Below are 16207 nucleotides of genomic sequence, written 5' to 3'. Positions count from 1 at the left end.
CACCCTGCCACATTGTCTCACGATTCTTACTTTCTTTACTTGTACTTCATGCATTAGCCAGCCTCTTAAGATACTTGCATAACATGTATCTTAAATGAGGATTGCAGCGGAAGCCCTTTGACTGGATTGCCTTTCCCTTCTCAGGAAAAGTATGTCTTGCACCCATTTACATTTGAGTGTCTTGGGTGTAGGGACAATACTAATTGATACGTAGATGCTTCCAATGTAGAAAACCAAGCAAAGCAGTTTATTCTGTATTGTTCTAAAAATACAAATTTAGCTACCAAGTGCTTTTACCTTGCTTTTGGATGCTTGAAAAACTTTCCCTGAAACATCCTGGCTCAGTGGCAGAGGTTGAGTCCCAACTTCGGCCAGAATGCATTGCTTCTCATTTATAAAGCCTGGAGTTGAGCTTGTGGATACGTCGTCTTTTATAATCAAAACTATTCTCTTGGGAGACAACTTCTTTTAAAGTTTGATGTTTTAAAGGCATCCTGGATAATAGAATTCTGTTTCAGATAGCATTGCTGTAGTGACTAAAGCTATACATTACCCTCCACGTTCCTGTTTCTCACAAGTTGTTACCAACTGCATTAACAGAAGAGACTGCAGGATTTCTTTTGAGGCTGTTACTCAACAGCAAAATTCAGATGTGTATATTGTTAACTTCTTAATTGCAGGTATAGCTTCTACCTGAACATGTGTTTTCATATTGTATAAGCGTCTATTGTGCTTGGCCATTGCCATTATCTGTTCAAACGACGGTAGATGCAGTCTTGAAGTCCTTAAATTGGAACAAGATCTTAATATTTGGTTCCCATGTTTTTGGTTTTGTGCTATTAAAAAATAGCTATCTGCGTCAAGATTGCTTCCTTCCTGACTTGGGCAGTTTTTATGAAGATCATAGATCTGCCAGCAAAAAGCTTAAGATGTAAACAGACTTAACTCTCTTCCTATTCAAGAAAACAAATCGTCCTGGTCGGTCCAAAATGTCTTACATTTTCTCTACTAGCGGGTGTTAAGAACTATGCAGCATTCAATAGGCAAATCCTGCTTTCTAGTTTATTTTCATTAGCTACTGCCAACAAGTGAATAAAAACTTAATTTTATTTTTTTTTTGAGTAAAGCTCTGGGAAAGGGAGTGAGGAGGTGGGGGATTGACAAAAAACACATGGAAGACAAGGTACATGTGAAGGCAATGTCCTGACTCTTTCTCTGCTGCTCTTATTCTCTTTCTCTGTTTTCGGTGCTCCAGTAAGCACTTAGGTTAAAACTTCTGAAATAAAGTGGTGTGGGTTTTTTTTTTTTTTATTATTTATTATTTCAAATGTTAATGTCAGTTGTTGCTCTGGTAACTGAGAAACTTACTCATCAGTTGATATCCTTCCTGATAGATAATTTCAGGAATTTTGTGCACCCATTTTCTGTTAGGCAGAATGAAGGGGTTGTGGTTTCCTTCATGCTTTCTGTTTTGAGAGAAATAGAAATGAGTTTGGCATTTAAGATGTATGTACCTCTGCCCAGAGCATGACTTTTGACAGACTTGAGAGAAGACTTCGACATAGTTTACTACTATGCTGTAGTCAAGGAGCTTTTGACATATACTTGCTTTTGAACTTGCAGACCCTCTTTATTTTTTTTCTTGTTTTCCTTTTTTCTCCTCTTGTCATATTTAAAACTGATGAACAAGCTGTGTTTGCCTGGCCTTTAAGTTTTTTACATTTCTGTACAAGCATTCTTACTGAAAAAGCTTACATAATTTGGGGGTTATGGCTTACTTAGTGATGATTTCTGCTTGGTTAATATTAGCATTTAATTTCCATGCTTACTAATAGGTGTGACAAGGAATAAAAAGCATCTGGACTGTGGAGTGAGTTTTATGACAGTTTAATGTATTTGATGGGATCTCAAGTGCTGTATGCAAGTTTATTCTGATACCTTTAGAAGCAGTAGCTGTCCATTAAATGTTTTTTTCTTTAATCCAGATAATTCAACTATATTACAGAAGTCACCTTGAAATCTCTTAAGTATATCCCAAAGGTTGGGTTTTACTCAGATTTGTAAGTAGGATTTTTACTAAAACCAAATTAGAACAGAATATGGCTTCTTTCTCTGCACAGCGTGCGTACCATATGGCTGGCTGTGTGAATGAAATACAGCTAGTGACTTTATCAAAGAACGTCAGCACAAGCAAACCTTTCCATTAAGAAGATTATTTAAAAACGCTGTTGCCTTTGACTGAGCCTTCCCTTTCATGGAGTAACTAATTGATCTAGGAAATCTGCATCTGTCTGGCTTTTCTGTAGCTGTCTGAGTCACAGCTTGACTCTTTACACTCATATAACATACCTAGACTAATTGTAGTACTTAGCCTGAAAATTCACTTCTCTTACTCGATAGCGTTTAGTCTGGCATAGACATTTTATCTTGTCTGATTTATCTAAAACATTGCTGTGATTGATAGGTAATTGGCAGCTCATTCATTGGCCTTACACCTTAAGGATTCAGCATAGCACACTTGATTTTTTTGTTCGTTTTTTTTTGATTGTTGTACACCACTGCCTTCTAGCAAACTACAGTTTATTGTAGTTTTAACTAGTACATTATTGTTGTCTGCGTCATATTCATTTTCATTCCTGGAATGAAGTGAAAGAGGTAAGTGTAACTTGAAAATTAAAAGGTGAAGTTACTTTGTTTGGTAAAACTGGATACTCAGAGGGTACATAAAAATGCACAGTAGTCGGTACTAAAACTGGAGAACTTTTATTTAACAAGCTAGGGCATTTCTCTTCCGAACCCTAATGTGTTGTTTGGTTTTGGGTTTGTTTTTTTAATGTAACACCATATTGATGATGTTTTCCTTCTATGATAACATTGATTCAATAAGTTGTTTTGTCCTAACATGTTTGAGACATTGGAAGTAACTGCATCTGTCTTGCTTTCTAGGTTGATGGAAATGTGAGCAAAATTTATTGTCAGAATCTGTGTTTGTTAGCTAAGCTCTTTCTGGACCACAAAACATTGTATTACGATGTTGAACCATTCCTCTTCTATGTCCTTACAAAAAATGATGAGAAAGGCTGCCATTTAGTTGGATATTTCTCTAAGGTAAAAAAAAAAAAGTGTTTGTTTTTGTTGGGTTTTTTTAAATCATTTGTAACTTCCCGCTGTCCTTAATACCTGTGCCAACAGCAAAGAAAAACAGTTCTGGAGCTTGAAATCATCTCTGTAAATCTCAAATACAGTGTGCATTGTCTCAGATCAGATACACTCATACTTTCTTGTCTCAAAGACTGAGGCAAATTGAGAAATTTCATGCACTTGCAGCAACAAGCACTGGGGTTTAGTTTTGTTGGTTTGGGTTTTTTTGGTTTAGTATTTGGTTGGTTTGTTTGTGTTGTGGTTTAACCCCAGCTAGCAACTAAACTTCTCCAGCTGCTTGCTCACTCCCCCTGCCAGCGGGATGGGGAGAATTGGGAAAAAGGTAAATGTCTTGTGGTTTCAGTTGAACGTTAAATCTTCCCCCCCCCCCCCCCCCCATAATTTTTGCAATAGTATATATAGCAAGTCTAACTTCTAAAAGTGCTAGCTACTTGAAGTGGTGATGTGTTTTCATTGGTTTACTGCTAGCAGTTCAGGCTGGCTATTTAGACATTAAAGGCCAGCTGTGTTCATTTCTTGTGTACGATCTGATCTAATTGGTTACTCATTGCAGAGCATGTAAGAATGCATTGCCTAACTTTATAGTGGATGCTGCCTTTATGTTTTTTGGTGGATGTTTATTGGTTCGGGTTTGGCTGTGATTTTTGAAGCAATAGGTGGCTGCTATAGACAAAAATAATACGGATGTGGACAAAGATGACCAAAAATAATGTTTGAGTATTAGATGTGCCTGCAACAGGAAAAGATTCCAAATATTGTCCCTAAGAAATGTGATGAATTGATACAATTAGTCAGAAATTCAGTACTACTTGCCCCTAGTATCACCACCTCCTATCACCTATATGAACTTCTTTCTTTAAGAAGTGATTCGTATGAAGATACTATCTTGAAGTCTAAAAATCTTGTCAGAGTACCTGCATATTACACAGTCATCTCTTGGGGGTGTGACCAATTCCTTCTAACATGTGGGCCTTCCTGGGATTAAAGTAACAGTGACATGTGTAGGTACAATTTGCTTTGTCTTTTATGTCAGTCAGAAGCTTTTGTGGCATACAAATGTGCCCATTCTTATATAAGCAAGTGTTTTCTAGATGTATTTAAGATACTGCACATGTTAAGGTGTGTGTCTCTTTCTGTTTGTTCCTTCTTTCAGCAAGGATGCATTTGCTTCCCCCGCTTCGCCCCTGTTGCTTTTGGCCAGTCTGTTTGTCAGACTTGATGATCATAAATGTTTTAGCTATCTAAACTTTGGGAGAAAAAACCTCAGCTCCATCTCAAATTATTTACTCAGTTGCAGGTGTTGTCCTGTCCCCTTCCTGGTTTGGTTGTTTTGTTGTTGTTTTTTTGAAGGTGTATGCTCTTGCTGGCAGAAATGCTCTGGCTTTTCTTCCTTGATTACAAATACGTCGCCAGGATGTGAACTTCTTGTTAGCAGCAGTCTTGAGAGTTTGGGAAGCCTGTACAGAGAAAATACTTCACCGTGCTGTGGAAACTAAGAGACCTTGGGAGATAACAGCTTTGGTATCTGCTCTCTCTCAGAGCTGGAGAAATGTTTGGAAACTAACATGCTGGCATGTGATGCTGTCAGTGTCATCTTATGTGTGGAGGCTGAAGTGATAGGAGGTGTCTTAAACTATATACGTGCTTGCCACAACTTCTTGTCAGTTGTGCTGACCTGGATATTTTTGGTTTATTTATTTGGTCTTGCTCAAAACTATCTTGTGCTGATTTTGGGGTTGTTTTTCTGTGTGTGTCATCTTTTAAAGGTAACAAGACTCGAAGGCTCTTCCTTTCATCAATAAATCTGAAAGAAACCTATAACCTTACATTGTTAGAACAGCTTCCTAATTTAGTTTTTCCCTTCTGTTGTCTTAAACAATCAGTGTAATATTTGCCTTCATTGCCTGTATGTTATATGACTGCATTCTATCTGAAAGAGCTCTGGCTTCTGAGTGTTCTGCCTTGATTTGATCCAGGTGAGAAGCCTTCAGCTTTGAAAAAGTATGCTTCAAGTAGTAACTCCTTAGTTCTATGGGTATGGGGTTCCTCCCTTCCAGCCTGACTCCAGATTCATTGACAGAGAAGACAAAGATGGGAACTGGCAGGCGCTTAGTGTAGCAGTTGCAGAAAATACAACTTCACTGTGTGTATGGATATTATTTTCCACTTTCATATCCTTGACAGAATTGTCAGTGACGCATGAAAATATTTCCCTCTTCTTCCTGTCCTCCTTTGCAGCACTTGAACTTCATTATGCTGTTTGGACAATAAGATGCTGAGTAGTTCACTAATTTAAAAAAATCTTGACTGTTATGTTTGATAATTCCTCCTTATAATTAAATATGAACATGGAATTATTTGACTTTGGTATTGACCCCATGCATCTGTTCACCTTATTGGGATATTTTACAAGGACAGTGGCAGGTGCAGGCAGTTGCCCACTTCAGCAGTGCTTTGACGTACTTGATCTGTTTCTCCTTCCCACAGGAAAAGCTTTGCCAGCAGAAGTACAATGTCTCCTGCATAATGATCATGCCCCAGTACCAAAGGCAAGGATTTGGAAGGTTTCTCATTGATTTCAGTAAGTGAAGTGTTTTATTTACACTTGTGATCCAAGGAGCTGATGGCTGTTACAAGAAATTGTAGCATATGAAACTTTATTTAACTTGCTTTGTCGTTTTTATCAATAGATAATGGAATTTCTGTTTATATTTATGTAGGATAGAAAAGCTCCCTGAAGTGAGAAACTTACTGCTGCTCTGTTATTGTACTCGAGGAAATTGAGAATGAATCTCTCAGCAGTAATACCAGCTCACAAAGCTATTATCCTGAATGAATTGTCTAAATTACTTTCCACTTTGCTTTGCTCATTAGTATAAGAAGAGGCAATTATTTGTGATTATAGCTAAGAAGGTGTTAGTCCAAGGCATTCTCTACACTCTAATATTCTAACTTATATCTTCTTTTAGCTAAAAAACTGTTTTAGCTGAAGAATTGCCACATAGAAGGAATGTATCGTGGTTTTTGTCTTGAAGTTCATCACTTTCTTTGTGGAAATTGTTACCAGAAAAAAGCGTAGGTGCTCATGGCTGCATATGTACTTGCTGCTTTATTTTGCTGAGTTGTCTGACCTGTTAGAAAGTTCAGGCACACTAGTTTAAATATAGATTTGTTATTCCCCAAATCTTTAAGCTGCAATGAAACTCCAGACAAAAATGTCTAAAGGAACTCTCAGGACAGTGTCCTCAGTACTACTGAATCCAGCTTTCTACTGTAATTTAGAGGGGAGATAAGGAATTAGTTTGCGTTTTATGTGGTTAGGCTTCACTATTACCTATGGGTTTTTTTAAAGTGCTGTAGAATCACATGACAATAGAGATAGTTAAGACAGTAGGATTTCTGCCCTGAAGGTGTATGCAAGAACATTAAAATGCAAATAATAATGCATTGTAGTATAATGGCAGGACAAAGACAGTAATTAGTAACTGTGGAGTTCACAAATTCTGTGTCTTGTAGTGTGTTCTACCCACCATGGCTATGCTAGAGTTCGTAAGGATGCTTAGTATGTCTCATCATTGCTTGGCTTCATAAACAGGCCTTGCTACACTCCTGTGAGTTAGGTAATGATGGTTGCGGACCACTTAATCCACCATTGAAATGTAGCCGTCACTGGAGCAGAACGCAACAGCTGTTCCATTGTGTGCCTTCTGCAAGCTTATAGGAAAGGCAGTGAGAAGTACTGCATATTCTGGAACTGTGGAGTGAACTTTAAGCTTGCTTAGGTTGAAATTGGACCTGTTTTAGGATTAGGATCTCTTCTTGCAAAAAGAGATGGGGAGCTTTTACTGAGCACAGCTGGTAAGTACTTCTAGGCTTTTTGTTTGTTACTCTGCGATGTCTTTCAAAAAAAGCACTCTCAACAAACGTTATTCTGGTTGAGTTTGTGATAGTTGTGTCTTCAGAACTGACGATGTGGCTGTGAAACCTGTGGATTCCACAGAAGGTCTGCATATGAGTATGCTGTGTCTCTGGAACTGTGCTCTGTCACTGTGCCATGTGGTACTTAATCTGGAAAAAATCAGTAGGGTGTTCTGTCCCGCTTACTTACTGTTCTGGGAAAAGAAGCACATTGGATTGTTCAAATCATTAGCATTTCTGCAATAACTTGCAACATGATCTAATGGTATCCTTAGCTTGAAGCTTGTCTGGTGCTACTCTTCGTCTTTCCTCTTTGCAGATGCAGCCACAGCTGTATGCGTGCTGGGCATGGTCCGGAGACCAGCTTTAGTTCCACTGTAGCTAACAGACTGCCCACTTTGTGAGTGCAGTCAGCCCTTCCGTACCTTCCCCTTTGTTTTCTGGACAGAGGTTCTCTTAACTAACTGGTATGAGACTGTCTCAGTTTCCAGCAGAATAAAGAACCAAGAGATGACTGAGAAATTCTGGCTCTGTAGCGAGAAGGAAGTGCAAACTAAATGAAAGGTAGTGAGAGAGAACTGCTTGTGGCTGGTTTTGTCTAGGTGTAGGAAAGAAGGTAAAACTTGCAAGGCTTCTTTTCGTGGCTTATATTTATATCCTTTTGCAGGATGGAGGCTGAATGCCATTAAATGAGGCAGCCACAGCCTGATCTGGATTAGTGAGCACAAAATCTGTCTTTGCACAAAAAAAACCCCTTCAAAATCAGTTATCTACTTTTTTCCCCCCCTTCAAATTTAATTTGCATTTCTGCCTCCTGGTTTGCAGTTGAGAGAGTACCATCTTCTTGTACTTCACCCTTTTTGTTCACTTGCGGTCTCCTGATAACTGGCCTGGGAAGATAGGATATAACAAAACCCCAGTTACTATTCTAAACTTGAACAGAGCAAGTTTGTCATAGTGTTACTGGCAAAAAATATTTTAAACTATCTAGACTGTCATGTTCTCATTAAGTTATTGGATGATAAATTTCATGCTCTGAATGTTAAGTCTTTGTTATGCAGGTAACACATCTGAACTGCTCTATCTTAAATTCTGTGAAGTGGTCGCTGGTACTTGCCTTTTTTATAACTGTAACTAGAACAGTGTTTAGACTGAAATAATAAAAATGTTTCTGAGCAAGTAATTTTCAGAAAATGATAGTTAAAAACCACAAAAGGGAAGGTCTCAAGAACTGTGTGCAAGCAGCGGACTGCTCACGTTACTTCGTATGTATCTAGACATTTGACAGTTAGAAAGGCTGGAAAGAACGTAGCCTTAAGCCACTACACAACTTCTGCTTTGTCAGCAGTCTCATGAAAATGTAGTTTGTGGTACAGAATATGCTGCTTTTTCGGTAAGTGAAATGCATTTGTTTGTTCATATTGTGATGCATTCTTTTGTATTGAACCAACTTAACCTGTACAGATGAGTCTATGTGGTCATCCCTATAACTTGCAAGAGAAAATAAATTATTCTGCTAAAAGAAAAATAGGTATGTTTTCTGACCATTGAATTTTTTTTCAATTTAACTCTTTGCAAACTGCATTTAAACTTCTCTATATTTCAGATAGAAACTGATAATGCTGTTAATACTTATTCTGTAGACGCCAACATAAAGCTTTGTGTAAGGTCTGTCTCTACAGGAATCTCTAATTTCACATGTGGAAAAAAGATATTTAGGAAGCGTACTTTAACTTTTGTGAGAGGAAAGCATGCTGAAAAATGCCCGAGTTCTTAGTCTGATCATCTTCAGCAAATTTTTTATATGTAGTTTTCTGTATGTCATTGGTCATTTAAATAGAAATGTTGTTTTTAAAAACAATACTTGTGTCTGTATCTATTCTGTTTATTAAAGCCTTGAAAGATATTTTTTTTTTGTAGAGAAGTTAGAGTTTGATAGAAACTTGTTGAGCTGTTAAGAAATGAGAAGACGTTTACTTGTAAATATTTATCAGATGGTGAAACTGTTGATATGTAAAATTGCAGACTTGATAGTCCTTCATTTCACTTAATTTGTTTCAAGATCAAATCAGTTTAACCTGTTTTATTTTCTAGAAGCATGTCATACTGAAGACAAAGTAGTTTATATGAAGTCTTCATTTTGTTTACACTGAGTATGCTTTATTAAATATTATTTTATTACAATCTGATTTTTCATATAGAGAACCTAATTTTTACTTGGAGTGTACCTGAATATACAAAAGCAGTTCCTGCAAATGAATAAGGGTCTTAATTTCCTTGTTATATTTTTACTTTCCTGTCTTTTACAGGACTGGTAATTCTTGCCAGACTTCTTGGGTTGGGGCTCTTTGTTTGGTTTGCATTTCCTTGTTCTTCTTGCATTATGTGAGGTTGACTGGATTGTGATTGCAGGGTTGTACCTGAGGGAGAATAATTGACTTGTGCATCAGTTTTTTGTATTTGCTGTAAATTAAGATTTGGGCAAGTAGACTCCAGCTTATTTTGATCCAGAAATAAATCAGAGATAAGTTTTTCTTTACTTTCTTGATTTGAGCTTTCACAAAGCTTAAAAACTTCATATGCTTTATTTCTAGTCATTAGGCTGCCGTGCCAGAACATATTAGTATTTCTTTCTTTGGCATATTTAATAGAGAGTTCAGTATTACTGGAATGGAATAATGCAGTATTTCATATTTGTAAGTGTAAAGCCATCTTGGAATTCTCACTTCCTCACAAAGCTCATCTCAGCCCAGTCCCATACTTCTGCTTACTGGATTGCAAACGCCATGCTGGAGGCCTAGCAGCAGCTGGAGGAAAAAAACTGCGTGTGACAATATTAGGATAAACCTTTCAAACTGCTGGCTAGTATGTTGATGGTTCGTTTGCATCACAGTGACAACTGGGCTCAATGCAGAGAAGCAAAGCCCTTGATAGCCTTTTGTTATCTATCTTGAGGGTTTTCCTGGTCCAATTGATTGTAGCACTTTCTTCCTGCCCTTCAGAATTCCTTCTTTTCATTTGGTTTATCTGTCATTGTGACGTGATTATTCTAGCTTGAGAGAGGAAATGCGTTTTAATGATGCTTGGATCCTAATTGTCTGGGTTTTTTTTTTTTTGTTTCACTTGTCTGTGTCTTTGCAAAAGTCGGTGCAGCCCCATTAGCTTGAACTAACCCCCGATTCCTTTCAGGATGTGTAGCTCAGCCTTTTTATTTATTTATTTATTTTATTTTAGTTTTTACTGTTTTAGTTAGGAGACCATGATGGGGAAGGTCAATTCAAGTCTGTGAGTGGAAGAAACAAACAGAATTTGTCTTACTTGAGAAGTTGTGTTCTGCTGTAGGAAAAATGGCTTTGTTGAATGTCCTTGTTTGCTCGTTTCCCCAAATCTAATACCTATTCCTTGGTCAAGTATTTTTTTCTTGCTCTGTTCAAATGGGTGAGTAAATCTGCAAGTCCTGATTTGCAGAAGCAGCAGAGTACCAGCAGTGGCAGCACTTGTGCAACAGCTGATGTATAACCCCAGGGAAGGCAAGTTTCCAAGGGATAAGAGGAGTAAAATGTTGGATGTACAAGTAAAGGGAAAATAAACTGTTAATGAAGAGTTATGTCTTTCCTCCTAAATACTTTTCATGAGTAAGCATCAGAGCAATTGATAAAGGGGGTCAGCACCATTACCAAATATTTATAAATAAGTAACAGAGAGAGATACCCACTTTCTAGCTCAAAGTCAGTTAGGTTAGTGGCAACATTAATTAGCCTACATTGCTTCTCAGTAGGAGATGGCTCAGCAAAGGCTTGTGAACAAAATTTGGTGGGGTGGAGTATTCATTTGCCACTTACAGCTTTGAAAAGCTTGATTGAAGATCTGGAACTACAGCTTGTTTCTTTGAACTTGGTTGTTCCAGTCCAGTCTTATCCCCTGCAAATTCCTACAATCGCTTGCCCATCTGCAATCGTTTAAGGGCTTTTATGTGCAAAAGCTGAGTCAGTTCTGGGCTGGAAGTGGGTGGGGGGTAAGGACAGATGTCCTCAAAGGTGTTAGTTACAACCCAGATCATGTCCCGATCTTGTATGCGGCTTCCATTGAGAATAAGGGATGGTGATGGGGTAGTGAATAGGCAAAAAAGGAGGGATACATTTGTAAAGTGCCTTCTTGAATTCTTCCAGTTTGTACTTGTTTCAGAAGATCTCTGTGGAAATGTGGAAGATCTTCATTGCTTAGGGCTCAGTCATGCAGAAGTGGTAATCTTGTGGATTTAAGTCCACACGATTACTTGGGGCATAAAAGCTGACCCACAAGCATTGGCAGGTGACACAAACCTGTGCTGATGGGAATGAGGGCACTTAATTTATTTCCTAGTACCAGTAGTTTTGAGAGAGTTTTGAAACAAGCTGAGAATACTGCATTGCAGGAAACCTAGGATAGTCTTCAGACAAAGTTTAAGGAGACTCTTGAGTACGAGATTTTCTTCTGGTCCGTAGTGCAACTTTGTTTTCCCTACAGATTTGGTAAAGACCTGGTCTAGCCTGTAAAATCAGTTTTTCTGTGAAAGGGAGGAGGTTTGGCTTCTGCGAAGGTTGAAGAAAAACATGAATACAGTTCAAAAATAAAACCGCTGATTTCTAAATATGCTCAATTCGAAAAGCATTTTCTCTTCTAGGATCACCTAGTTACTTTAAACCAGTTTGTGGCTCCAATACTTTAAAAGCGCTATCTTCTGATAGAGACAGAAACTGTTGTTTTGTTTTGTGTTTTTTTTCTTTAATTGAAAAAAAAGCATCTCCTTTACACAATTTTGTGCCTAGTTTTCTCACTCATATCCGTTACTGTGTGTTGGATTTTTGCATTGTCTTCGGAAGGAGTCAGGGTTCAGCTTTCCATGGCAAGTAGCAGTTTGGACAGCAAGTTGCTCTTCCAGTTCAGTCTTCCACACTGGCTTTGTGGTGCTTTGGTCTATTAGGATGCTTGGAAACATTGCTGTGCCAGAAGATTGATTTCATAACTTTTACCTCTTTTCCTGCTGCAGTGTTTCTAGCTTTCTGGTTTAACAGCAAATTAGGTTACTCCTCTGTGGAAACCTGTAAAGCAGTGGCTTCTGGTGAACCACCATGTTTGTGCAGTTATCCCCCAAAACCAGGCTGAACAAAACTTGAAACTAGTGATGAGTAACACATGGCCTGTCATTAAGTAACTTATGGCTGATAGATGATACTAGCATTTGAGAAAATGTCATCCCTGTTTTGAAGACAAGTAACTTTAAAAAAAAAAAATAGGAGCAATGTGATGGAATTAAGTGGTGGAATAGAGAAAAAAATGCCACCTGAAGTTTTCACAGTGGCTCTGGGGAAGTATATCAGGAAAGGAAGAGCCTTGGAAGAGGTAGCAAATTGTATCGGTTTCCTCTTCATTATGATGAGTTCACACAATTTCTTTGCTGCGTAGCTTTAGCTTGTGTAAAGTAGCCTTGTAGTAACAAGGAGAACTGATGTAAAAATCTGTATTCAGCTGGAAAGAAGACACAACCTTGAACTGAGGGAACTTGCATTCTTTATAATAATTCATAAATTTAACGTTAGAAAACCAAAGCGGACTAGGAAAAAAAGAAAAGGTAAGGGTGGATGCTGTAATGGAGTATATCTGTGTGTTCACTTATATGGCATGTAAGTTGTGGCTTGTGGTATGCTTATGGAATTACTGGGAACCACTTCTGGTACCTGCCTGCTGTTCAGAGCTAGGCCCAAGCTGCAACAGGCTCTAAGTGGTTGGATCTACTGCTTTGGTGTGTGTTTATATAGAATTGATAGTCTAAATCCCTTAATCTGGTCGTGGGAAATAATGCTTTGTCTGAAAGTAATGTTTTCGAAAACCTACTTGAAGAAAATCAGAGAGAATTCTTTTAAATTAGAAGTACTTTTAATCAAATATGGATATGAAATAGAAATAACATTCAAAAAAATCGGGTGTCTGTGGAATGGTGAACTCTTTCTGTAAACAGCCCTTACGCTGTTCTCTTCCAAAGCCTGTTGTTAAGATATTTTACAGTTTGCTGTTACAAATACTGAAATATAGCAGAACTACAATCTAGGAATAAACACACTTTAAAAAAAACCCAACATGTTTACATTTATGCTATGCTCTGTGAACAGAATTGAGATGGAGGTGAAGTGGCACCATTTGTTTTTTTAAGATAAAATTTATCTTAACCAAAAGCATTTTAGCATTCCCTTTTTCACATTAGAGTCCTGAAAGAATGATTTTGCTACTGCTGAGGGTGTGGCAAGCAGGGTGAAAATGAGAGGCTGAGGGTGTAAAGGAATAGGATTTTTTTTTAATAGGCTTTATTGGAAAAATGTATTCTCAGACTGCACTTATGAAGTCAACACCACAAATCTAAGGATCTCTATAAAATAAGCCTGTGTCGTTTATTACCTGTGGTGGTCCATATTGAATCATTCTGGTTGGTTGGGGGGTTTTGTTTGGTTGTTTTGTTTTTTTGTTTTTTTTTTTAACTACTGACTGACCTGTGTACCCCAGTACAGAACACTGTGTCAGTCTTCTGGTCAGTTTTGTTGGTGTTTTCACAGATGTATTGTGTCCAAATGAAGGGTTCAATTACCTGCCTTTTTTCTCTTTTTTTCCTTTAAGAGGGAGTTGGAAGCGTGTGTCTGTGGGAGCTGTGAATTTGTGAGGGAGCCTAAATGCTGCTGCTTATTTTATGTTCTTTTCTTGATGATTGATTATGTTGCTGACCTGAAGGCATGAGTTTGGCCTCTCCTAAATAAGTAGTAAGGAGCATTCTGTCAAGCTGAGATTTAGATGAGGGGGGAATAAAGATGGATTTTGAATCAAGCTTTGTTGACTTAAGATTATTCCAAGAAAATCAGCCTCTTGGGATTTCTTGGCATCACTTTTATATAGCTGCAAGACACTGTGCATTTATCAGAACCGCAAAAGAAAGCAGGCATGTCACTTCAGATACAGAAGCTAAGACTGTTTTAACTGAAGAGCATCTTTATTTCAGATAGCATTGAAAATAGCTAAAAGGCAAGGCCAAGGATGGTAACAATGAAAACAAATGTTTGTTGGACAAAGCTGTCTTTACAGGGCATTAGTGAACAGGAGAAGCCATCTGCTGAAGACTGGTGGCTGAAAACAGATTTTAATTAAGTCATGCATCTTTAACAATCAGGATTTTCTACTTCTGGCTGCAGAGCGTAGTTCTGTTACAGCAAGTCAGTGGCCAAAGTGGGTATTTTGTAGCCTGTCACCCTGTTGTTGAGGCACAGTGGGATGCCTCACCTCAATGAAGTGACCTTGTGGCTTTCTTAACAGGTGTCTGTCTTTTCCAGTGCCATCATTTTTATCAGGCATTTCTACCTTCTTGTAAAGATATTTTTTTTTCCTGCTCTTTTGAGTTAACAGTAGGTATTTAGCAGATTACCATGTCATGGCCTTAGCTTTTTAAAGAGTGCTGTAATAGATGGTTTTTTGTGTTCAGTGTTTGGTAGATAATGCATGCTTTTTCATCACTCTGTTTCTGTATCTGCTGGCTCACCAGGTATCACCGTGAGATTCCCTAATAATCTCCTTCATCCTGTTGATTCTTTCTTCTAAATAGCACTTGGTTAATTCCTTGTTCTACAGCATGCCTTAATAGAGCATATGAGCTGCAATGACATTTTGCTGCTCGCTCAAGACAAACACAGTTTGCATCTTCAGTTGATGCAACAGAGTATGTGTGTTGTGACTACTTACCTGAACAAATACAGTATTTGCAATTATTTCCTAGGTGGGGCTTTTGACTTCTCAGTACTGACTCCCCACTTTACCTTTTGTTCGTGTTCTTTAGTACTACTGGGCTATCCCTCGTAGGTATGAACAAAACAACGATAGGAAAAGCACTTGGGCTCTGGTTGTCTACTGTAAAACTGTTAAAAGCATCCCTGATGCAGTTTTGGTCCAGGGCATCTCTCGCTTTCCAAGCGTGGTAACAATCTGCCTGAGCCATGAATCTTGGAGAATTACGTTAACAGCCAGGTTAACACTCTAGCTGAGAGGGAGCTTGGTGGTGTGGATGCCATCTGTCTGTGCTGGTTGGCCTCAGTGCTCTGTAAAGGTTCTGGCTGTATTCAGTTTACTTGTTACGTCAGGTGTAGCCTCGCAGGTCCATCTTCCTCTCTTGTCAATTGAAGTCTTGACGGGAGGAAGTTGAGGCTTGTTAGAGAACATAGGGTTTATAAGGAGGCAAACAGGTAGTATTTTCTAATGAGTATTTTTGATATATTTCTAACAATGGTATTCATGTGCTGTCAACATTAAGCACCAGAAGGTAATGGCAGTTAGTAAAGGAAATTCATTCAACTCTTAGTTGTATAAACAATTTACTGTTCAGTATCCTTTGTTTAATAATTAAAATATGTAAGTGAAGTCATAACTTAAAACATTGCTTATAAAACGGAGAACAAACCAACCTTGTTAATGAACTTTTGAACTACTTAACCTACTGACAAATTTATTCATCCGGTTGATAGTCAGGACTGATGCCCTCTGTGTGTGCACGTCTTGCTTTTAAGGGTACTTCAGTTTCTTTTCTCTTGCTTATGCTTTCGCTTGGCTTATAAGTAGTCCACTTTGTACACAGAACCTCCACTCAAGGGGTTTACTGGCAACTGGCACAGGTAAAATAAGTGTTAGCCAATTAATTCACTCAAAGGGTGCCTTTTGTTGGTCTGACTGTAATGTAGTCATCTTTACCTTTCCTTCCCTTCATGAAGGGCATTTGTTTAGCCGTAACCTCTTCTGTGAAGCCTTCCATAAAGGCACTAAAGGTTTTGGCCCCCCTGTGTTGAGTTTACTTGAGGATGTGGAGAGGAACGAGAGCTGGCATTATTTCTTGTAACAATAATGAGAGAATCTTTGGCTTACTCTGTTCATCACGAAGAAAGCTTTTCTTTAACCAGACAAAGAAGAAAAGAGAATGTAGCAGGTTGTTCACTGATCTAAGCATCTCAAGTATACAGCTAGTCTGTCTTTTTTTTGTAGTGTTTGTGTGGATCTTGGCATTGGGGTCCTTTGAAGCTGCCTGAAAAGTGCTTTCAAAGAGGGTACTAACACCTGTTCAGGG

The 16207-nt window shown here is 38.3% G+C and overlaps 1 protein-coding gene across 6 annotated transcripts in view; it reads left to right on the top strand.

Moving 5' to 3' along the window:
• KAT6B (lysine acetyltransferase 6B) overlaps nt 1-16207 on the top strand; it is a 118460-nt gene that overhangs the window by 80212 nt on the left and 22041 nt on the right. For all 6 annotated transcript variants that reach the window (XM_040606458.1, XM_040606457.1, XM_040606455.1 and 3 more), the window contains exons 11-12: nt 2947-3108; nt 5650-5743. In XM_040606458.1, the coding sequence (XP_040462392.1) occupies nt 2947-3108; nt 5650-5743 (256 nt within the window). The remainder of the gene's footprint in view (nt 1-2946; nt 3109-5649; nt 5744-16207) is intronic.

The sequence above is a fragment of the Falco naumanni genome, chromosome 9, assembly GCF_017639655.2.
Source record: "Falco naumanni isolate bFalNau1 chromosome 9, bFalNau1.pat, whole genome shotgun sequence".
Classification (NCBI taxonomy): Eukaryota; Metazoa; Chordata; class Aves; order Falconiformes; family Falconidae; genus Falco; species Falco naumanni.
Note: the sequence above shows the minus strand (reverse complement) of the source record. Positions and strands in the feature narration are given on the sequence as shown.